Source organism: Choloepus didactylus, chromosome 2 (genome assembly GCF_015220235.1).
Source record: "Choloepus didactylus isolate mChoDid1 chromosome 2, mChoDid1.pri, whole genome shotgun sequence".
Classification (NCBI taxonomy): domain Eukaryota; kingdom Metazoa; phylum Chordata; class Mammalia; order Pilosa; family Megalonychidae; genus Choloepus; species Choloepus didactylus.
Window position 1 is genome coordinate 107,219,121 of NC_051308.1, and position 24,340 is coordinate 107,243,460.

Sequence of the window (24,340 nt, forward strand, 5' to 3'; positions counted from 1 at the left end):
AAGTCCCCTCAGCCCCTCCCCATTACTGCTCTCTGAGGGGTGGGATTCTAAAGCCGCAAAGACCTACTAACCCAATCAAATCTTTGGAATTTTAGTTTATTAATACTTTGATAAGACCTAGGCCAAGAAAACATATGATAACATTTTGGTAAATGCTGGACAAGGAAACAGGATCCTCTCGGCTAAGGGAGCACTGGGCAGCGCAGAGGGCTCAGCGAGGTCCTCCAGGCTCCGGGCATGCACCGTGCGATCCCAGCATGCACCACCACATGTGGAGCCGCTGACCCAGACAGCTGCGTGTGGACCACAGGAGTAGTGGCGGCTGGCTCGTGTATGTCTCTTTGTCCTGTGGCATGTGAAGGCAATGAGGAGGGGACAACATGTAAGTGAAGGATGCCAATTCTGTGCTGCTTAGTAATCATGAGGTATTCCAGTTACTAACTGATCTTAAAGAGCAGCATAAATAAAGTGGAAAGAATAAGCACAGTTCTGCAACAGAATTTGAATACCATCGCCTATGAAACTTAAAATACATATCAAAAACACCAGGCAGGCACCAGAGTCCTGAGATTGTCACAGCAATGAAAAGGCACAAGTTGCCCAAAGCTGAAAAGTTTCAGCTGCTGAGTCACAGGCCTATGACTGCTGTTGAGATCCAGCTAATGATAGGAAAGAGTAAAGAGCAGCTCATGGAGGAGCAGATTGAGGCTCTCCTCCACGTAGACACAAGAATTAATGCCTGCAGGGTCAGAGGCTAAACAGAAGAAAAGTACCAACAACATGGCAATGGACGAAGAGGACCCAATGCAGAAGAGCACAGCTGGCCGGGCATCTCATGGGGCTGAAAGGCACAGCACCCAGTTTCAGGACTATTTTAGGAATGCTTATTTGGATTTGCCCTTTATTCCAACAGGCCTGATTTCATGGTTAGTTGGGTAAATCACAAAAATAAGCTTTCCTCAGAAATAAGCTAAAAAGGAAGACCTGTGCCTCCAGAAGAAGAAACGTGATGAAGATAGGCTAAAGTTGCCAGGGCAGAGAGCTAAAGAGGGAAGGACAAAATTAAGGATGATAGTGACTAGACTCTTTTGTGGTAAAAATATTTTGCCTGTGGTCTTTATCTCAGCTGTGGGGAGGTCCCTGTACACAGCTGGTAAAATGCTCCTATTTCCTTTACTGTTGTCCTAGTTTCATCTCCTTCTTTAGGAACTTCCTAAGCAGGGGCTTAGGAGCAGTGCAGGGAGCAGAGCTGGATTGTGAGAATCCAGTTAGATGGCTAAATTTCCCAAAGCAGCAAATAGCTGCTCTGGGTTAAAATGAGCCATTGGACTTGGCTCAACTCAGAGAAATGTATTCTTATAGAGCAGCACAGATAAGAACAGAATGAGCCTGGCCAGCCCTTCAAGTCTGAAGGCCTCTTTCCTCTGCTGGCATAGGCCTTAATTACAGGTCCACTATTTAGTCTTAGGCATTGGGGCCCCAACTCATTCCAGTTGAAAAGAAAGACTTCAGATTGAAGGACAGTGGCAACAGATATCCTTGGTGCAGTGTTGGGTGCCTTCTGACAACCCTCAATTTGTTGTCCTGAAGTAGGAGCTCTGGGCAGGGACCTGTTGAGGCCAGTTAATGTTCATTTGTACAGTAAGCAAATTGTTTGGACATTAAACAAAGGCAAAATTATGTAGCCCTTTTCATGGGCAGAATATGTTAGAATTGAGTTTGAATAATAAGAATTTGAATTTGCTGGCTATTGCAAGGTTGTGTCAGTCTTTGAATTTGAAATATTAAGATAATTAGTATGTGAAAAGCTTGTTAATATTCAGACTTTGGAAAGTGTAGTAGCTCCAGGCATTTGGTTGCCTTAGGTCCTGGAAATGCTGCTGAAAATCTGATTTCCCATTGTTCACTTATTTGGGGAAGAAAATGCACATAGACATCAGTTTTCCAAATTAGTACTCATTTTGTTGTAAGGTTACACATTTTCAATGCTAACCTCATCATCTAAGCATCAACTGAAATTTTCTTAAAGGAAACATGGAAATTAATGAGGGGAGGGGTGTTATTTCTAACTCTCAAGTATTGGAAATTTGACTTATTGATTTATCTGTCAAAACATACATGTGCCTATGTCAATGTTGTCTCATTTTAACTTAAAGTGTGTTAGGTGCTTTCTCTGAATGTATTTAGGACTTAATCTAGTTAATAATAGTTTCCAGCTTGGGAAGTTGTGTAAGTCTTCAAAGAGTTTATTTGCTATGAATAAAAAGAAATAAAGTGAAACCTGATAAAAAAAAAAAAAAGGAAGGAAGCGAGGGAGGGAGAGAAGAACACTCTAAAGGAGCAATCAAACCACAGCTCCCTGGGTCAAAAGATTACAGTTAAAACATGAAAGAGAATGACTGGCATCTGGAAGAAAAGGCTGTGGAGAGTTTCTTAGGAAAAGTGAATTTGGAGCAACCATGTATACTGTGGGGTATGGAAATCCACACACATGCCCACTGATAAAAGACCTGAGAAAGATTCATGATAAAAGACCTGAGAAAACTCCTAAGTGTTTACCTCAGGCTGTTCTCTAGGGTCAGTGGAACCCTGGCTAAGTATTGAAGGAAGGTCTTAGAATATGCAAAGACTGGGAGAGGTGAGGTTTTTTGTTTGTTTGTTTTGTTTTAATCCCTGGCATTCAAGGAAATCTCTGTCTCAAAAATAGCTAAAGAAACACAGACTTCAGTGGCCACTGAAGACTGAGGATAGACTCTTTGCAAAAATAGTCTGGAAAACTCACTAAGCAGGTAGCTACTGCAGCGTTCAACAATTAAAAAAAAAAAAAAAAGCCTGGGAAATGGAAAGAATCAGATTTTCAGAGTCAGCAAATGAAAATATTCAATTGTTTAGATTTCAATACAACAAAAAAATCACAAGGCATACTGAGAAATAGGAAAAGATGACCTATTCAAGGGACAAAATTAAGTGACAGAAACCATAAAAGAGGAAGCCTAGACATTGGAATTACTATGTCAACTATCTAAATATATTCCATGGCTAAAGGAAAAAATGGGCAAAGTGCTAAAGGAAATCAGGAATATGATATATTAACAAAATGAGAATTTTAATAAAATTATAAAATGGAACTAAGTAAAAATTCTGGAGCTAAAAAATACAATTTTTGAAATAAAAAATTCCCTAGAGGTATTGAACTGCAGGTTTGGGCTAACAGAAGAATAAAATCAGTGAACTTGAGGTTAGGAGAATTTAAATTATTGAGTCTGAGGAACAGAGAGAAAAAAAGAATGAAGAAAAGTGAGCAGTGTCTAAGGAACATGTAGGACATCATCAAGTTTACCATCATATACAGTATAGGAGTCCAAGAAGAAGAGAGAAAGAAAAGGTCAGAGAGGATATTTGAAGAAATAATGGCTGAAAACTTCCCAAATTTGGCAAAATAGGAATATACACATCCAAGAAGCTCAATGATCTCCAAATAGGAAAAACTCAGACATTCACAGTGAGACACATTATGACCAAACTGTTAAATGTCAAAGATAAAGAGAGAATCTTGAAAGCAGCAAGAGAGAAGCAATTATAGTATACCGGGTATCTACGGTAACATTAATAGCAGACTACTTATCAGAATGTATGGAGGACAGAAGGTAGGGATGGCATATTTAATATTCTTAAATTTTAAAAAAAACCTGTCAACCAAGAATTCTGTATCTGTAAACTGTGCTCCAAAAATGAGGAAGAAATTAAGACACTCCCACATAAACAAAAGCTGAGGGAGTTCATTATCACTAGATACTCTGCAAAAAAAATTAAAGGAAAAAAAATGTTAAAGGGATTCCTTAAGGTTGAAAGGACACTAGACAGTAACTGAAATAGTATGAAGATATAATGATCTGCAATAAAGGTAACAACACAAGTAGAAATGCCAGTATTATTAATTTTTTGGTTTGTAACTCCACTTTTTATTTTTACATAATATAAAATACAAATCATTAAATAATTATAAATCTATGTTATTGGGCACTCAAGTATAAAGATGTAATTTGTGACAAGAGTGTAAAGGGGTTGTGGGCAGAGGGGTATAGGAGCATAGATTGTTTACGCTGTTGAAGTTAAGTTGTTATCAATTCAAACTTAGATTATTATGGATTTAGGATGTTAAATATAAGCCCAATGGTAATGGCAAAGAAAATACCTAAAAATATACAAAAAGAGAAATTAGGAGGTTTGCTACAGAAAAAAAATCAACTAAACACAAAAGTAGGCAGCAATGGAGGAAACGAGGGTCAAGAAAAGTATAAGACATACAAAAACAAACAGCAAAATGGCAGAAATAAGTCCTGTATTATAAGCTAATGGGTTAAACTCTACAATCAAAAAAAGCAGAGATTGGCAGATTGGATTTAAAAAAATTTTTAATTATCCCAAAATGCAAGGGTGATGCAACAAAAGAAAATCTATCAATGTTATACACCACAGTATTAGAACAAAGGGAAAAAAATGATCTTCTCAATTGACACACAAAAAAGGCATTTGACAATTCCAAAAGGTTTTCATGGTAAAGACACTCAGAAAACTAGAATAGAAAGGAACTTCCTCAACATCAAGAAGGTATTTTTGAAAAACCCACAGCTAATCATACTCAATGGTTAAAGAGTGAAAATATCCTCTCTCCCCCAAAAACAAGGCTGTCTGTTTTCACCATGTTATTCAATATTGTACTGGAAGTTCTAGCTAGTGCTTCCCACAAAGCATCCAAATTAGAAAGCAAGAAGTAAAACTATCTCTATTTGAAGATATGATCCTTTATATAAAAAAAAAAAAATCCCAAAGAATCCACAAGAAAGTTATTAGGGCTAATAAGCAAATTCAGCAAAATTGCAGATTACAAGTTCAACACCCAAAAATCAGTTCTGTTTTTATGCACCAGCAACGAACAATCTATAAAGGAAATCAAGAAAGCAATTACACTTACAATATAATTTAAAAGAATAAAATATCTAGGAATAAACTTAACCAAGAAGATGAAAGACTTGTACACTGACAGCAACAAAACAGTGCTGAAAGAAATTAAGAAGACCTAAATAAAAGGGAAGACATTCCATACTGACAGATTGGAAGACAATAAAATTAAGATGACAGTACTACCTAAAGCAATGTACAGATTCAATGCAATCCCTTTCAAAATTCCAGGAGCCCTTTTTGCAGAAATGGAAAAGCCAACCATCAAATTCATATGAAATTGAAATTGGCACTGAATAAACAAAATAATCTTGAAGAAAAAAACAAAGTTGGAGTACTTAAACTTAATAATTTTGAAACTTGCTACAAAGCTATTGTAATTCTACCAGTTTGTATGTATTATGTCCCCCAGAAAAAGCCATGTTTTTTGATGCAACCTTGTGGGGGCAGACATATTAGTAGGGATTAAGTTGGAATGTTTGGATTAGGTTGTTTTCATGGAAATGTGCCCTACCCAACTGTGAGTGATGACTCTGATTGGATAATTTCCATGGAGGTGTTACCCCATCCATTTAGGGTGGGTCTAAATTAAGTCACTGGAGCCATGTAAATGAGCTGACAAACAGAAGGAACTCAGTGCAGCTGAGAGTGACATTTTGAAGAGGAGCTACAGCCAAGAGGGACACATTGAAGAATGCACAGAAGCTGAGAGAGGAACTGCAGTTTACAGAGACATTTTGGAGACAGCCTTTGAAAGCAGACTTTTGCACCAGAGAAGCTAAGAAAGGACAAACACCCCAAGAGCAACTGAGAGTGAAATTTTGGAGAGAAGCTGAAGCCTAGAGAGGAATACCCTGGGAGAAAGCCATTTTGAAACCAGAACTTGGAGCAGAGGCCAGCCACATGCCTTCCCAGCTAACAGAGGTTTTCCGCACACCATTGGCCATCCTTCATTGAAGGTACCCAATTGTTGATGTGTTACCTTGGACACTTTATGGCCTTAAGACTGTATCTGTGTAACCAAATAAACCCCTTTACATAAAAGCCAGTCCATTTCTGGTGTTTTGCATTCCGGCAGCATTAGCAAACTAGAACAGTAATCAAAACGATGTGTTACTGGTGTGACGATAGACATATATAGACCAACAGAATATAATTGAGGGTCCAGAAAGAAACCCACATATCTATTGCCTATTGATTTTTGATAAGGGTGGCAAGTCCATTCAATGGGGAATGAATAGTCTCTTATTATGAACTTTAATGGTTTTTAGATTTTCTCTGTAAAATTCTGTATATTCTTTCTTTACTCAATTTCTAGCTATTTTATATATTTTATTACTTTGTAAATGGGCTCAATTTTTATTTTACTTGGTTGTTTCTTGTATAAAGAAGGACTGTCAATTATTTTATATTTATTTTCTGATAACTGCCTTGCTAAATTTTCTTGGTACTTCTAACAGTTTACTTTTTATTCTATTAATTTATTTAGGTAGAAAGTCATATAATCTGAAAAAAAAATCTATTCCCTTGAAATCCTTATAGTTCTTACTTATATGTTAAATTTATATCTGGAAAAGTTACTGCACTCTCTTATTATTCCTAATATTCTGTATTTTTCATTTTATTTGTTAAAGTCATATCATCTGCAAATAATGACAATTTTTTCTTTAATTTCTATTTTTATCCCTTTTATTTTTCTTGTCTTAATGAGATTAGCTAGGACATTTAGTATTCTATTGAAGAGTACTGAAAAGAGAAGGCATACATATTTTGTTCTTGATTTTTATGCTTCTGAAGTTTCAAAATTAACTATTTTTCATGTAGATTCTTTGTAGCTACATTTGACTATATATTGGAGGCTCCCTTCTATTCTGAGTTGGTAATGTTTTACATGAATGGATATTTTTGTGAAAGAACGGGAGCACAACTCCGTCCTCAGTGTCCATGCAAAAAGAAAGTTTTATTCTACTTATTTCTACAGGTCTTTATAGCATACAAGGTAGTCTCCTACGTGACTGTCTGCAGGTATTTCAGGGAGGGGTACATTCTCTCGAAAGCCATGAGGTGTATTTACATATCTTTAGTCTTAAGGGACAATTTCTTTGGGGGCTAGACAGGAAACAGCAGGGGCAGGGGGCAGGAGGCAGGAGACAGGAGCATGGAAGGAGCCCAGCAAGAGCTCAGAGATTATTCCCTCATCTAAATTGCTGTCTGCTTTCAGACGTCCACCTTCAGACATCTGTACCTTTGGGGAGGTCCTGCTGTATAGTTTGTTAAGCCAGGGGACCTTCCGTATCTCCACATATTTTCACATATCAAATAAACTCTAGAGATTGTTATCTGGTCTTTCTTCCTTAATCTATTAAAGCAATTCTTTTAATATATTTTCTAATGTTAAACCATCCTTGCATTCCATGTTTAAATCTTACTTCATTTAGTGTTGGCTTCTTTTATTTTGGATTTTTAGTTAATACACATAAATGAGATTGGCTGATAGTTATTTTTAATATTTGTTTTGTTTTGTTTATGGAGAAATTCTTTCTGGATTTGGTGTCATGAAAATTCTAGCATCGTAAAATTAGCTTAACTGTTTTTTCCATCTTTAACTAAAATGGTATATGTGATATATAGTTATCTGTTCCCTGTAGTCTGAACCTGGGGTCTTGTGGAGCTTCCGAGAACTATTACTATTGGTTCATTTGCCTTTATAATTATTTATATTTTCAATTTTTCTTTCTTCCTGGATTTTTAAAATAAATTTTAAATTTAATTTATGGCAAAAATGTTGATATAAAATCATATATAGCATATTCTTATTTTAATCTTTTTTTTACTCTATCTGTAATTATGGCTACTTTTCTAATACTCATTACAATTTTAGCAGTTCTGATAGGGACTTTATATTTTATTAATTTTCTCAAAAAGTCAGGTTTTGGTGTTGTCAGTCAGCTTTATCAATTTTTGTTTTTCTTTTTTCTGTTAACAACTAGTAATTTTTAAATTAGTTCCCTGCCTTCTAATATTGTTATTGATTTTGATGTTCTTTTTCAAGATTCCTGAGTGAAAAACAGCTCATACAAATGTCATAGGAACAGAGAGTAGATATTAGGGAATTAGTGCTTACAGGCTGCCAAGTTTCTCTTTGAGGTAATGAAAACAGTAGGGCAATGGTTACACAATATTGTGAATATAATTGATACTACTGCATTGTACACTGAAGTGGTTACAATGGAAACTTTTCAGTCCAATGTATGTTACTACAATAAAAAGTTTTTCAAAGGCAAAAAAAAAAAACCTTAGCTCATATATTTTTTAACTTTCTATTGTAATAACAAACATACAGCAAAAAAATCATTGTACAATTCAGCAGTACTAATTCTACTCACAATATTGTGCTATCTCCACTGACAGGCATTACCTCTAATATTCATCACTTCAAAGAGAAACTGCTCCCACTTAAAGCTAAATCCCTCTCATCACCCCAGCCCCCCTTGGCCCCTGGTAACCTAAAAACCACCATCTGTCTCTATGAAGTTTGCTTCATAGGTATTTCGCATAAGTTAAATCACACTATATTTGTCTTTTTATGTAAGGCTTTTTTCACTCAACTTCATGCCTTTGAGACTCACCATGTGTCCATCAATCAATGAATGGATAAAAAAAAGTGTGGTATATACATGCGAAGGAATGTTATCCAGCCATAAAAAAGGAACAAAGTTCTGATGCATGCTACAATATGCAGCATAAATGTTTTAGTCTGTCTGGTTTCCAAATAAATGTTTTTGAAGCTATAAATTCCACTTTACATGCCACTTCAGATTTATTTTATTAATCAGTGTGTATGCTTACCCATGTAAAAATATACAGTAATAAGATTAGAAGGAGTTGTGATAAACAATAGTGCAAAATATAATCCCTAGTCACCATTAATTTAAAATCTCAGAATATTTAAAACAATTAAAAATAGAAAGCAGAAATGTGTGGATGCAGATATGCACTTTGTTCATATTCTATGCTTGCATGCCCAGCTTTACATACTGAGGTAATTTAATTTACAAATCACCACAAAAAAATTGAACAAAGTATAAATAAATCATTTCTGAAACTCATAAGTTACAGTAATTAACAAATTCCCAATGAATATTTCTAGTCCCCAAATTAAAGTCACACAGAAAGTTAATTTCAAAGCAAGAATAGCTAATACTAACTTTCTTGACATATAATATAGATTGATTATTTCTTCATTCTTGTGGACATTCCTCTTAACCTCTTGCTCCTGACTGTAATGAAACACATGTTTGCATATGGATATAGACAGGTCACTTTTAAGAAGAAATTTCCCTTCCTTTGTTTTTCTCTGGAACTGCCCATCCTCACACTCACAAGTTCTCTTTTACTCCTTCTTTCTAGAACCAAGAAATTTCTGGAAACTTTCAGCTTGCCTTGGAATGGGGCAGTTAAACTTCCCCTCATGTGTGAATAAGAAAAGGAATTTTTTAAAGATCACCATGAACTGAATTAAAATAATTAATAACCAATTTTAACTATTTAGAAATATAATGCTGTAACTGATGTGTTAATCTTCCCCATTGACAAAGTTAACTATGGCCATCTGCTCACATGTCTGTATTTCCTTAAAAGAAATCTTTTGCATCCCATTAAAAAGTTTAGAATGAAATTTAAATCTAATTAATCAATAAATTAGAAAAAATATCAAGTAATACCTAACCCTAAACACTCTCAATTTTCATCACAATTTCATCTTTAAAAATTTCAACTTCCAAAATTATCAGGTTACTATTGATCAGATAATTGGGGGAAAGGGTATGGATGGGATAGGGCACAACATCCAGCTCCTTATATGTTCATCCAGCTCCTTATATGTTCTCACAAAATGGGAACTACTGCTAACCATCATTCACTTACCCATCCTCTGGTGTGCCTAGTAATTCTGAAAACACAGCCAGCTTTTTCCAATCACTAAATCCCAAAAAGTTTATATATCAGCTATTACTTTTATTTCAAGTTCAATAGCAAACAAACCTCACATTTTATAGCCGGAGTCTCAAAGCTTTCTTGAGATTTCCTCTTTAAAAAAAAAAAAAAAAGAAAGAAAGAAAGAAACCTCTGTTCCCAAAATGAAGGTAGAGTGTTTGTTTAGGAAACCAAGAGGGATATATGGTAGAAGTATATTTATCTTGTGTTGAGATTGATAAGGGTCAGCAATAGGGAAAGGAAGAAACAATTTTCAGAGATTTGCAGAGAATAGCCTGGTAAATAGAAAAGCTAGGAGAGAAAGGCTACAAAGATTTCTGAAATACAACACTCCATGATTAAATATTGAGTTCAAAGAAGGAACCACTTTGGAGGATGAAATTATTAATTACATTTAAATACCTGAAACTATGGCTGTTTCTCATACATTGTGGAATCACTCCAAGTGAATAGGTTTGCTGTACAAATAATACAAGCTGAATATGTGTTGAATGAATGAATAAGTGAATATATTGTGTCAGGAAGAAATCCATAGGAAAAATGCCTTGGATTTAGATTATTCAACTATCATTGTCACAACAATTCATGGTTTATAAAATGCTGGTGCTAGATGTTTTTTAATCCTTATGAAAACCCTGGGAGTACATATTTTTGCCCCTATTTAATTGAAAAAAATAATGAAGTTTAGGAAGCCTTTCCAAAGATGTGTGCACCTAACCAGCAGCAGAACCAGCCCTTTGATTCCTGATCAGTCGTTTGTCAGAAATAAATTAAGAGTCCAGGAGAGTGATGGATCCAGATGTCATAGTTAAAAACAGGACAGTGTAAGAGTTTTACAAGGTAAGAACACATATGAGAAAAGGACAAGAAATCAATTTTAAGGAATGACCAATCTCGGGAAGAGAGGAGGAGAAAGAGGGAAGTGAAGTGGATGTTACAACTACAAATAAAAATTAACTGAGGGTCCCCTGGTTTCCATGTATGTAAGTTAGGATCCCTTCAGTCACAATCAAAAGACCAATTGGATTGGCTGAAACAACGAAGGGACTCTTAACTGGGAAGTTCAAGGGTTGTTCAGATTATAGGTATAGTTTAAAATGGCTGCTTCTGTGGTACTGATGTCAGGCTTGTTTTTCTCATGGTGAAAATGGCTTTAGCTGTTTCAAGTTTTACACTGCACCCCATATCCTGGAGAAAAGAGAACATCTCTTTCTACTATCAAACACAACGCTTCATTTAAACTGAACCACTTTAGGGCAGGTCGCCAGTTCTCGGTAAGGGTGGGTAGCATCTATGTAATGTTTGGCTTAAATTATATGCTATCTATTTATCCTTCAGCCAATCACACTGTCAACAAGGATGGGTGGTCAGGATTGCCTTAGGTTAATCAGAGTCCAGGACTACAGCACAGGGTAGTCAACCAACCAAAAACCACATGGCGGCTAAACAGAGGCGGCAAAGTGGATTAATTCTATAGAAGAAACTCACCATGTCTAGCCTGGGTAGGAAGACGGAAGCAGCCCCACTATTTATTGTCACCTGTTAAAATTTGCTAATGCTGCCAGAATGCAAAACACCAGAGATGGACTGGCTTTTATAAAGAGGGGTTATTTGGTTACACAGTTACAGTCCCAAGGCCATAAAGTGTCCAACGTAACACATCAGAAATCGGGTACCTTCACTGGAGGATGGCCAATGGTGTCCGGAAAACCTTTGTTAGCTGGGAAAGCACGTGGCTGGTGTCTGCTCCAAGTTCTGGTTTCAAAATGGCTTTCTCCCACGATGTTCCTCTCTCGGCCACAGCTCCTCTTCATAATGTCACTCTCAGTTGCTCTTGGGATGTTTGTCCTCTCTTAGCTTCTCCAGAGCAAGAGTCTGCTTTCAAAGGCCATCTTCAAACTGTCTCTCTGCTGCAACTCCTGTGCTTTCTTCAAAGTGTCCCTCTTGGCTGTAGCTCCTCTTCAAAGCATCACTCACAATTGCACCGAGTTCCTTCTCTTTGTCAGCTCGTTTATATGCTCCAGTGATTAATTTAGACACCCCCTGAATGGGTGGGCCAACACCTCCATGGAAATTATCCACAGCTGATTGGGGTGCATCTCCAAAGAAACACTCAAAGAATTACAATCTAATCAACAGTGATAACATCTGCCCACACAAGATTACATCAAAGATAATGGTGTTTGGGGGACACAATATATTCAACTGGCACATTCCACCCCCTGGACCCCAAAATGACATTATCTTTCCATATACAAAACACATGCATCCCACAACAATATCACAGATATTTAAATCATTTCAGTAACAACAGTTAAGTACAAGATCCCATCAAAATCAATTATAGGTGTGGTCAGTCCTAAGGCAAAATTCCCCTTTAGCTGTGGATCTGTGAACTTAGAACAAGTTATGTGCTTCCAATATGCAAAGGAGGGACATTCATAGGATAAACATTACCATTGCCATAAGGAGAAACAGTAAGGAAAACAGGGTTTAAGGGACCAAAAGACTTCCTAAAACCTGCAGGACAAACTCCATTAGATTTCAAAGTTTGAGAGTCATTAACAGAATGAGTTTGCATCCTTGGGCTTGAGAGAGCAGGAGTCCCACCCTTCCTAAGGGCCTTGGTGGCAGCCCTTTCCTCTCCAAACACTTAGGTGAGTGCTCCAACATATCCACACATTGGGGAGACCACTTTCTCAGCCCCACCCTCCTCAAACATCGGGGCAGCTCCCAGATTCCCTTCCATCTCTGGGACACATGCTCAACCCCTTAATAACAGTGTGGTAGCAGCCAGGCTCTCCCCAATTCCTTGGGAATGTGCTCCACCCTCTTTGGGGCTTGGCGTGACAGAACATTTCCTGAGCATCAAGGTGGAAGGCCTGCACTTGACCTCCAGGACAAACTCCCCCTTTCCATGCATGTGGGCTGCTCTGCTCTCCCAGCCTGAGATCTCTTGACTCCAGACCTCAACCTCCATGGCTCTGTCTTTGAAGAAATATTTCCTTCAATTTGTTTCTTGTCTGTCTCCTTTAGTCCAGACTGGCAACGGCTCTGTCTATAAAGATCTTGCAAAAATTTTCTTGGCTTTGCATGAAGCACACAGGGGTCAAAACCATCAGACAATAGGACTTTCCACAAATCCTTTCTGTTTAACTCCTTTTCCAATCTTGGCTTGTACTGAATTGACGACTGGGTTCCATGTTTGGTTACATCCTCATGTTGGGCTATAGCTTCTGGGATTCCACCCTCTGGAAGCCCATAATTTTCCAAGCCATCAGCTTCTGGTTTCTTTGAACCCAAGAGTTCAGTTCTGATTTTATCTCTCTCCACTTGCATTTTACTATAAGCTGCAAGGAGAAGCCAGGGTACATCCTGCACACATAGTCTGGAGATCTCCTCAGCTAAGTTTTCCAGGTTGTTGCTTTCAAATTCTGCCTTCCATCCCACACCAGGACTCAATTTTGCTAAATTCTCTGCCACTTTAAAACAAGGATCACCTTTCCTCCAGTTCACAACAACATATTCATCATGTCTCTTCAAGTCCTTATTGGAATTATCTTTAGAGTCCATATTTCCACAAACAGTCTCTTCAAGGCAGTTTAGGCCTTTTCTATCAAGCTTCTCACAGTTCTTCCAGAATCTTCACCTTATCCATTTAAAAAGCTGTTTCAACATGTTTGGTATTTGCAAACTCAGCAGCAAAAGCACCCCACTCCTGGTACCAAAATCTGTTCTAGTTTGCTAATGCAGCCAGAATGCAAAACACCAGAGATGGACTGGCTTTTATAAAGGGGGTTTATTTGGTTACACAGTTACAGTCCTAAGACCATAAACTGTCCAAGGTAACACACTGGCAATTGGGTACCTTCACTGGAGGATGGCCAATGGTGTCCAGAAAACCTCTGTTAGTTAGGAAAGCACGTGGCTGGTGTCTGCTCCAAGTTCTGGTTTCAAAATGGCTTTCTCCCATGATGTTCCTCTCTACGCCACAGCGCCTCTTCAGAATGTCACTCTCAGTTGCTCTTGGGATGTTTGTCCTCTCTTAGCTTCTCCAGAGCAAGAGTCTGCTTTCAACGGCCATCTTCAAACTGTCTCTCTGCTGCAGCTCCTGTGCTTTCTTCAAAGTGTCCCTCTTGGCTGTAGCTCCTCTTCAAAACATCATTCACAGCTGCACTGACTTCCTTCTGTTTGTCAGCTCATTTACATGGCTCCAGTGATTAATTTAGACACCCCCTGAATGGGTGGGCCAACACCTCCATGGAAATTATCCAATCAGAGTCATCACCCACAGCTAGGTGGGGTGCATCTCCAAAGAAACGCTCAAAAAATTACAGTCTAATCAACACTGATAACATCTGCCCTCACAAGATTACATCAAAGATAACGGTGTTTGGGGGACACAATATATTCAAACTGGCCCATCCCGCACTCCATATGTTTTCATCTTTTCACCCTCTCCCCTCTCCACTTCTTTTTCCAAAAGTTTCCAGATGTGCAACTCCTGCCCTCTGTACCTGGATGTTCTCCTTGACCTAGCCACCTCTCTCAGTCCCCTAAACAAATGAGAACTAAGTCCCTTTCCCCTAGTTCAACCTAAGTAAGTTGCAATTTGGGCAGGTTGAGCATATTAGGCAGCTAAGAAATAAACACAACAGACAATGAAAAAAAAAGTGAGCTGCAAATTCAAATTTGATAAGGCAAAATTTTCAAACTCAGAAGGCAGTAATAATATTTCGGGTTTTTTCTACTAATTTATACTCAATATATTCCTGCTGCATAGCAATTGCTTAAGAAACATTTGTTGGAGAGGAGCTAAGATGGCAGCATAGAGAGGAGTGGAAGGCTGTTATTCCCCCCCCCCCCCGGAACAATTCATAAATGTCCAAAAAACTAGTAAATAACCTGGAATAACTGCAGGGAGACAAACGTGACTGTCCACTCATCATCCACCAACCTGAATTGGGAGGAACACCCGAGATCGCAGCATAAAATCGGTAAGTAAAAACTGCAGACCCGTGCTGAGAGCAGAGAGCTCCTCCCTCAAGGAAGCCTCACAGTGCTAGAAAGCAGCATTCTCTCAGCCCATCTCCATCTGGGGTTTTAATATTAACCACTCAATACAGACAGCGAATCCCCAACAAGCTGATAGAGGCTTTTGGTGACAACTGACCTTAGGAGAGTCGGGGCACATATCTGTCTCAGGACAGGGAGCCCAGAGGATCTGGTGTTATCTCTGGCTGACAGGTGAATCTGGGAGCTTTCTCTCCGTTTCTCCCTCTGTGGAGAAAACCTCAGCCATTTTCAGCCTGCAGCGCTTTGCAGTAAAGACAGCCTCAGCCATTTTCAAATCAAAACACCTTGATCAGCAGAGTTAGAGAAACAAAGAACTTACTGATATACAGCTGACCTCTATGGAGGGGGCATAGCTTCCCAAGAGGAAAGGGAGGGGCCCAGCTCTACTGCCTGCCTTACCGGAACCAGATCCCAAAGCCTGGAGGAGGAGAACCACAGGCCACACCCCATTACACCAGCTGGTGACAGGCTGACAGGTGCACCTGCCAGGCAGAAAAGCACAGGTGTGTCAATCCCCTAAGAAATATTTCCTCCTTCTGTGACCTGAGCCTGTTCTCATCTGGGAAAACCCAATTGGGATGGCCTAGGAGGTCAGATGCCTAGACAACAGAAAACTACAACCTACACTAAGAAAAATGAAGTTATGGCCCAGTCAAAGGAACAAATGTACACTTCAACTGAGATACAGGAATTTAAACAACTAATGCTAAATCAATTCAAAAAGTTTAGAGAAGATTTCACAAAAGAGATAGAAATATAAGGCAGAAATCAAAAGTTCAAAAAAGCAACTAGTAGAATCTATGGAAATGAAAGGCACAGCACAAGAGATGAAAGACACAATGGAAACATACAACAGCAGATCTCAAGAGGCAGAAGAAAACACTCAAGAACTGGAGAACAAAACACCTGAAAGACTACACACAAAGGAACAGATGGAGAAAAGAATGAACAAATATGAGCAACATCTCCAGAAACTTGAGAATGAAACAAAGTACAAGAATGTACATATCATTGGTGTCCCAGAAGGAGAAGAGACGGGAAAAAGGGCAGAAGCAATAATAGAGGAATAATCAATGAAAATTTCCTATCTCTTAAGAAAGACATAAAATTACAGATCCAAGAAGTGCTGTGTACCCCAAACAGAATAGATCTGAATAGGCCTACATAAGACACTTAACAATCAGATTATCAAATGTCAAAGACAAAGAGAGAATCCTGAAAGCAGCAAGAGAAAAGCAATCCATCACATACAAAGGAAGCTTAATAAGACTATGTGCGGATCTCTCAGCAGAAACCATGGAGGCAAGAAGGAAGTGGTGTGATATATTTAAGATATTGAAAGAGAAAAACCACCAACCGAGAATCCTATATCCAGCAAAGCTGTCCTTCAAATAGGAGAGCTCAAAATATTTTCCGACAAACAGACAATGAGAGACTTTGTGAACAAGGCACCCACCCTACAGGAAATACTAAATGGAGCACTACAGAGTGATAGGAGAAGATGGCAGTGTGTGGTCTGGAACACAATTTTGGGAGATGGTAGGACAGCAATGTAAGTACACTGAACAAAGATAACTATGAATACTGTTGAGAGAGGAAGGTTGGGAGCATGTGAGACACGAGAAGAAAGGAGGAAAGATAGACTGGGACTGTGTAACTCGGTGAAATCAAGAGTGTTCAACAATTGTGAAAAAATGTACAAATATGTTCTTTTATGAGGGAGAACAAGCAAATGTCAACCTTGCAACATGTTAAAAATGGGAAGGCATTGGGGGAGGGATGCAGTCAACATAAACTAGAGACTGTAGCTAACAGAATCGTTGTATTACGCTTCCTTTAGTTTAACAAAGGCGATATAACAAGGTAAATACAGATAAGAGGAGGGGATAGGGGAGACATGTTAGACACTTGACATTGGTGGTGTTGTCTGACTCCTCACTACTTTGATTTAAGGTTATTTTTCCTTTTACTGCTTCCTAGCTGTCATTTTTTTTCCTCTTTCTTTTGCATCTCTACCTTCAACCCTCCCTCCTGCCTTGTGGAAGAAATGTAGATGCCCTTATATAGATAGTGGTGAAGGTGGTGAACACATAAATATGTGACCATACAGAGAACCATCGATTGTTTACTTAGGATGGAATGTATGGTGTGTGAACAAAACCTTAAAAAAAAAATGGGTTGATGACAAAACCTCGAGGGCAATATACTGAGTGAAATAAGCCAGACATGTAAGGACAAATATTGCAGGTTCTTACTGATAGGAACTAATTATAATATGTAAACTCATAGACATGAAATATAAGGTACCAAGATATAGGATGAGGCTTAAGAACGGGGGGCGGTTGCTTAGTATCAGCAGAATGTTCAACTAGGATGAACTTAAATGTTTGGAAATGAACAGGGGTGTTGGTAGCAAGATGTGAGAATAACTAACGGTGCCAAATGGTGTGTGAATGAGGTGGAAAGGGGAAGCTCAGAGCCATATATGTCACCAGAAGGAAAGTTGGAAGTCAAAAGATGGAAATGTATAAAACTGAATCCTATGGTGGGCAATGTCCATGATTAACTGTACAAATATTAGAAATCTCTTCCATGAACTGGAACAAATGTATGACAATACAGTTAGAAGTTAACAATAGAGGGGCATATAGGGAAGAAATATATACCTATTGCAAACTATATACTATAGTTAGTAGTATTTCAACATGCTTTCATAAACAATAACAAATGTACTATTCTAACACTACGAGTCAACAATTGAGGGGGGTTCGTTAGTGATATGGGAGGATTCTAGTTTCCTTTTCTTTTCTTTGTTTTTCTTTTCTCATCTTTCACTTTATTTCTTGTCTGCAGTAATGAAAAACTTCTAAAAATTGAACAAAAATTAAGCATGGTGATGGATGCACAGCTGTGTGAGGGTGCTGGGGGCAACTGATAGTGCACTTTAGATCTTTGGATGACTGTATGGCATCTGAACAATCTCAATAAAAATTAAAAAGGAAAAAAAAAGAAACATTTGTTGCATTAATGAATGAATCCTAAAACATTTACAGTCTAGCCATGAACTCACACTGTCTTTTGGTACATTCATTGCCTTGATTCCACTTCAATCCTGAAGAGCAACACTCTTGTTCTTTTCTTGACCATTTACTCTTCTCTTCAGTGACATAGTTGCCCTAATACTGCTCATACGTCACCTACATCTGTGCTTCTCAAACTTTAACGCACCTATGATTCCTCCTGGAGATTTTGCTAAAACGTGCACTATGATTCGATAAGTCTGAGGTGAGGCCCCCAATTGTATATTTCTAACAAGCCAAAGTGATACCTCTGCTACTTGACCCTGAACCACATTGAATAGCAAGGCCATAAATCCTGCCTTGCTCTTTTTGTTTGGAAGAAGAGTTTGTTTAGAGCAAGAGCTACACTCTAATGGTTCTCTATAGCATCAAATAATAAGAGTGGTAAGAGGAAAAATTGTTTTGCTTCCAGGGATGAAAGAGGAAATCTTGGCCAAATGAGAAGAGTTTTAACAATAAAAGCATTAAATGCCTCAACTACTATAAAGATGTCAAGAAGGAAAAGAATAAGAAAAGGCTACAACATTGGCATAATTCAACACAAGCTTTTATTGAGACCACACTACACGCAAGTAAGACACTTTGCTAGGGAAACATATTAAGAAGACTTGGATTTTGCCCTGGAGGAGCATAAAAATTAGAAGGGGAAAAGGGGCCTAAATAACTAACAAACAGAATGAAGTGAGTATATTTTGCAAACTACAGCTCAAGTTCAGGCAAAGGAGCATCTGTGTCCCACTTGTGAATCAGGGAAGGCTTCTCAAGGAAGTGACATCTGAAATGGTCTTGATGATCAATTCATCTTTTAATATGGGGTAGCTAGGATCCCATTCCATTCAGAGTTAAAACCTGAATTGTAAAACTCTATAACTTAGGTCAGAAAAACAAATCCTATAAAATTACTTTAACTTATATTGACAACCTATCATAAAGCAGAAATAAACAAAAAAAGTTTTACATAGAAAGTTGAAAGGTTGCCATGACCACATCACGTTTAGCTGTATTCTGAGCACCTGGGCTGCTGGTTTCCTGTTCCAAAGGAAGAAGGTTAAGAGGAGGCTCTCTGTGTCTTCTGATATGACCTGTATAAGACAGAGAAGGAAGGCCTTTATATACATGGAGGTGAGAACTGAGGAGAAAGAGAGAAGGGGACTGAACAGAGAAGAAATACTGAGGAGAGAGATACAGAAACTATGGGCAGATGGGGGAGGGGATTGCGGTGGAGAGCAGGAAAGATAGATACAAAGAACTTACCAGCGCTTCCTCAACCAAAATACAAGGCCTGTCAGGAGCACCAGGGGCAATATCACTGCCAAGAAGATCCAGCTCTTGGAGCTGTGATGCTCTGTGGATTTGGGTGCAGACAAGAATGTCATTTCAAATCTATCCCCTATTTTACTGCATCTCTCTGGTCTTCCTTTGTCCATTTGAACATCTGCTTCACCAATCTCATCTCTTCCTACTTCTTCCCTTATCCCTCTTCAGGAAAGGAGATAAACCTTGACCTCCTCCTGCATCTACAAGTCCCTCATTTTCAACTCTTCTACACCATAGATTATCTATTTTTTTCCCATTCGGATATGGAATCCCTAAAACACCCAAAATTTTCACCTTCCCCTCCCAGTCTGCTTGAGGACCAGCTACTCCCATTTCCAGCCTAAGCCACAGGTCTTTCTCACCCCAGTAGAGGATGATGTCCTGGCCATCTAGGCTGCTGTGCCTCACCCGGCAGGACAGGCCAGCCGCTTCCCCAGCTGCCACATCCAAGGACACCCGAAGATACCATGTTCCATCAGCGTTGGGCAGGACATCACCTTGGCGAGTGCTTGGTTGTTCCTGCTCACCCCGCATCCACATCACCCACACAGGTTTGGGGTAGAAGCCAGAGACATGGCAAACCAGCAGCAGACGTCCGGGACCAGGAGGGCGGCCTCTGGACAGCCATGCCTGTGGCCTCACTGGAGAAGACAGGAAAGAAATTCAGACGAGGGCTTGATCACAGAACTCAGAGTTTCAGACACCCACCTCAGTTTAGACAGACACATCTTTCCCACCTCAGGGAACCAGTAACCCATCATCTCCTTCTCCCTTTGGCTCTTACCCATGCTACATTTGAAGGAGATGCTGGGAATATGTGATTTTAGAATAGAAAATTCTTGAAGGGAGGGTACAGGACTGACCTTGTCTCTGAAGATACGCCTTTCCTGCATCTAAAATACCCAACATGAAACGTGGGCAGATGTCACTGAGGAGGCCGTGTACTATTTCCTTGATGCCTTGGTACTGGTTGAGTAGTGAGCAGACACTTTGGGCCCTAATTCCACTTGCAGGAGATGGCACCCATGAATTGTTCTGGAAGCTCAGGAAATCTGATCCTTGATAAGCTGCCCGCAGGAAGCCAGTTGTAGTCTCCCCAGAGTGCAGCTCACAGCCTCCCATCATCAGTATTTCAGAGGGATCTGGGGAAGGGGTATTGTGAATTGGAAGAAAGAAGAAGTCAAAAAGATAATACAAAATGAATGGAAGGAAAAACAATAGAAACAGAAGAGAGAAGTTAGGGGAATGTGAGGAAATGGAATAAAGTATGGTTTGATTGGAAGTTCAGAGAGATGGGAATAGGGCTTGGAAGTGGAAGAAGAGATGAATTACATCAGGAAAGAGGTAAATTGTTTAGGGAAAGTTACGTAAACAGTGGGGACAAAAGGGTAATGGAGGAACTAGAAGAAGCGTGTTGGGATTATGGTAATCTAAAGCAAATGAAATGCAATGGATTACCATGAATGTATAGACAGAGATTGCTGAAGAGATTAAATGGAAGAGAAGATCACAATTTCAGGAGTGAAGAACATGAGAGTAACTAGTTGGAGGCCAGAAGGTGATAGTCATAGGAGACCACTAAGGAAAGATAATGTTCAAGCCTGCAATCAGTGAGAAACAGGTTCATAGCAAAAAAAATAGGATCTGGATTATAACCTCTGCCCAAAAGTGTATGATTGCAGTTTTATGGTAGAAAGAGAGAATAAAGGTTCAGAGGGGATAGAGGCTGTTTCCTAGAGAAATAAGAAGAAACTCATCAAAACATCTCATCCCAACCCTCAATCCCACCCCATAGAGGGAACTTAACTCACACTTGAACTGAAATTGACTGGCATAGTTTCGAAATTCCCGAACTAATCCAATGAAGTACATACAGAATAGTTGTTCTGTGTCCCTTAACTCCTTGTTGCTAAAGTTGCCCCTGGACCAGGGCCACAGGAAAATGGTGGTGCCAGAGTCACTCTCCCAGCCATGAGTCTGCAACTCATCCAACCATCCTGAGATCAGAGTTCCTGCACAGGTATGGTTGTAAATGTAGGTGATCTGGTTGATGTGGAAAGTGATAGGTTTCTGGAAGGCTGTAGTAGACAAAAGAATGGATTCAGTGAGGAGAAAAAGACACTGGGTAGGAATTCAATGAAAAAACAAAGGTGGTGGGAGAGGAAGAGCTCAGAATCTGGAGAAAAGAGAAGCCATAGTTACAACAGCAGATATTTGCCTACCCCCAATGCTGTATGCTTTACCAACAACCTCCAAGCACAGGGGCCTGGAGACAGTGATATTCATAATGGAAGAAGCCTGGCACATTCAGTCTCCAGGTACATCCTGGAATAACCACCCCACACCCATGAGCAAATACCCCAACCCCCTTAAACCCTTGCTAGTAGCTGCCAGAGTTCTTACCATCTTCATTGTCACCACCTGGAAAGAGAAGAAGTAGCAATGAAAGTTGCAGAAACAGCATTTTGTTTGCAGATGTTATTTCTTTCTCTCAGAAAAGCTGGTCTTTGATATCTGTTCTCAACAAACCTACCCCACAATAACTCTATTCTGACTTCCTTCTCCCACCAACAGACTAATGTCCCCTGCACCCACTCTCTGCCACAAAGGAAATGGGCGGCTTCCCACAACCCTGGGCCTCCTACTCAGTCTCAGTTCCGCCCCACACCACCCCAAACTCAGGTTTTCCCCTCTGGTTTACATCTTCTTTCCTTGTCACCAGCTTCTACCCTGTCTACCTTCCCCTAATTTAATGGCTATAAAACAAGTCTTACGTAGCATTGAAAAGTAATGTTAAATCTAGGGTCATTTTTTTCTCATTCATACAATAATAGGGGGAAGCTAAATGGTTTCCCAGCACCCTACCAAATGTTCCCTTCTCCCTGTTCTTTTCTGTCACTCTGTCCTTCTCTTTCACTTTTGAATGTACTCGAAGTGTTCTGTTCCTCTATCTCACTCCACCCCCTGTCCTACCACATTCACTTCTCATTGGTTTTTTTATTTGCTTCCTTATAATCTCCTTTCAACACTATAAACTTTTACTGATTTTCCATTACTCCTAGAGAAGGAACAGTAGTCATCACAGAGACTACAGGGAACATCAAAATACAGAATTTTAAAAGCCCTCTGAATTTTCTTGATTTATATTCATTCACCAGTCACTTTGCACCTGCTTGGAAGCAAACATCTTGCTATATTTATGAATATACGGAAGTTGACAATGCAATAGCTTTGTTCAAGGAACTTTTAGTCTCCTGAAGAAGAAAAACACACAAACCCAGAACAGTAGATCTTGGTGTGCTGAGTGTTATTAAATGTAGACTCTCTGGAAAAACAAGCCTGCTTGAAACAACATTTCTAAAGTGGTGACACTTGAGTGATTTTTGCCCACTCAGTAGTTGGCTCAATGTGTTAGATCTATAACCCTATCATACTGTATCCCCAACATATTACAGAGAGCCTGGCAAATGTCAGGTGCTCAATGATTATTTGTTGAATGAATTGGTGAATGAAGTCCAGGCATCTAATTATGTTTTAATTGTGGATCTTCAACATAAAAAACCTTTTAAGGCATTGGAAAGTGTTATTTGTAACCCTACAGGATGAAATGAGGATCTTCTACAGTTTTATTTAGGTTAAAAGCATGTGTTAATAAGCATGAAGTTTACACAGAATGTCCTGCTGCCGTAAGTGTTTTATTGCTTATGATCAGAAACTAGTGAGGACATGTGGGAAGTGAATTAAATAGAGTACTCTGGAATCTTTACCTCAGATTGCCTTCTTATCGGTCCTGCTTAGATGCTCCATGCTTGTCTCATTGCAAGTTGTTCTATATTGGACAGTTTTACCTTCTTTCATGGTGCTTATGGCTGTGTAAAGGCTCTTAAATATCTGTATTTTGTAAGTGACATATGTATAAACTTGTTTTGGTGGTTTGTTTTTCTGTTTTTGGTTTACAAGTAGACAAGATTATCTCAGGCTAATTTAGGGAAGAAAGGAATTTTTGGAAAGTTAAGATGAAAATGTAGAGACCTGGAAAGGGTATCACTCCATATACTTACAATCATAAAAGGCTGGATAATCAAAATCATAACTTTTCTTTAATCCATTAGAGAGCTAAAGTATCAGGACACCCAACTTACTCCAAATCTAAGGAAATACAGCTTCCTTCAGGGGAAGATGAAATGCAAACCCTTACTTACCTAGGCCACAGGCCCTACATCCAGTAAGAAGAATTAAACCAAAATTGTTAACAAATAATTCAAGGCTAGAATGAGTGTATAGAACCCTTGAAAGTCATAAATACAGGGAGAATGTGCATCGGTCTCCATGATTTTTCCTTGACCACACAAGAGACGCTCAAAAGATTGGGGTGAGCTATATAGACAAGAGAAACCCTTTTTAATGGTGCAAGCCTGAGGTATGGGAACAACTTGCTACTTGAGAAATGCAGGCAGCCTCAACCAGATCTTTATCCCCTATCTCCCACACAGAACAAAAGCCTTAACCTTACAGGGGAGAGGCAGAAAGACCTGCTACCCTCGGGGTACAGGTGTAGACCCATTGCAGCTGGAAGAAGGGAGCAACAAAAAAATAAACTGGGGGAGGTGCAGGAAAGCCTCCTGGTCCCAGACTATTAGAGGTTCCCAACTGCTGGGGGCAAAGTAGGATCACATCCCCTCTCCTCCTCAAAGAAAACCTCAAACACAGAGCACCTGCCTAAGACTGAGACTGAACCAGAACAAAAGGTAGAGCTCCTGCTCCCTCTCCCAATCAGGTGAGAAAGCATCAAGTAACAAGCATGTTCAGTCTACTGCTGGAAGAAGGGCAAGAGCAGACAGATCTTCTTTTAATCACAGCACAAAAAATATGCATATACCTGAAAATATACCAGACATTATGAAAAATTC

At 39.2% G+C, this 24,340-nt stretch overlaps 1 protein-coding gene and 1 pseudogene across 3 annotated transcripts; one reads left to right on the forward strand and one right to left on the reverse strand.

Annotated features, from left to right (window-relative positions):
* The first annotated feature begins 380 nt into the window (after positions 1-380).
* LOC119512684 lies at positions 381-939 on the forward strand (annotated as a pseudogene).
* Positions 940-18,642: 17,703 nt separating this feature from the next.
* CD1A (CD1a molecule) lies at positions 18,643-22,048 on the reverse strand. 3 transcript variants are annotated; one of them, XM_037813735.1, is made up of 6 exons: positions 21,834-22,047; positions 21,305-21,508; positions 20,294-20,572; positions 19,793-20,071; positions 19,368-19,458; positions 18,643-19,195 (listed from the first exon to the last, which is right to left on the reverse strand). In XM_037813735.1, the coding sequence occupies exons 1-6, from the start codon at positions 21,892-21,894 to the stop codon at positions 19,162-19,164; spliced, it is 948 nt and encodes a 315-aa protein (XP_037669663.1). In that variant the 5' UTR covers positions 21,895-22,047; the 3' UTR covers positions 18,643-19,161. The 3 variants fall into 3 exon arrangements, with proteins under 3 accessions (XP_037669663.1, XP_037669657.1, XP_037669670.1); XM_037813729.1 differs by having other exon boundaries at positions 21,242-21,508; XM_037813742.1 differs by lacking the exon at positions 21,305-21,508 and having other exon boundaries at positions 21,834-22,048.
* Positions 22,049-24,340: the final 2,292 nt, after the last annotated feature.

What these genes read in the sequence shown, in the direction of transcription:
- CD1A (XM_037813729.1), bottom strand. Translation starts at nt 21,894, where the DNA reads ATGCTGTTTCTGCAACTTTCATTGCTACTTCTTCTCTTTCCAGGTGGT. An exon ending in GGACATCATCCTCTACTGGG is followed by an intron (nt 19,459 to 19,792) that starts GTGAGAAAGACC and finishes CCAAATCCACAG; the next exon opens with AGCATCACAGCTCCAAGAGC. An exon ending in TTTTGGTTGAGGAAGCGCTG is followed by an intron (nt 19,196 to 19,367) that starts GTAAGTTCTTTG and finishes TGTCTTATACAG; the next exon opens with GTCATATCAGAAGACACAGA.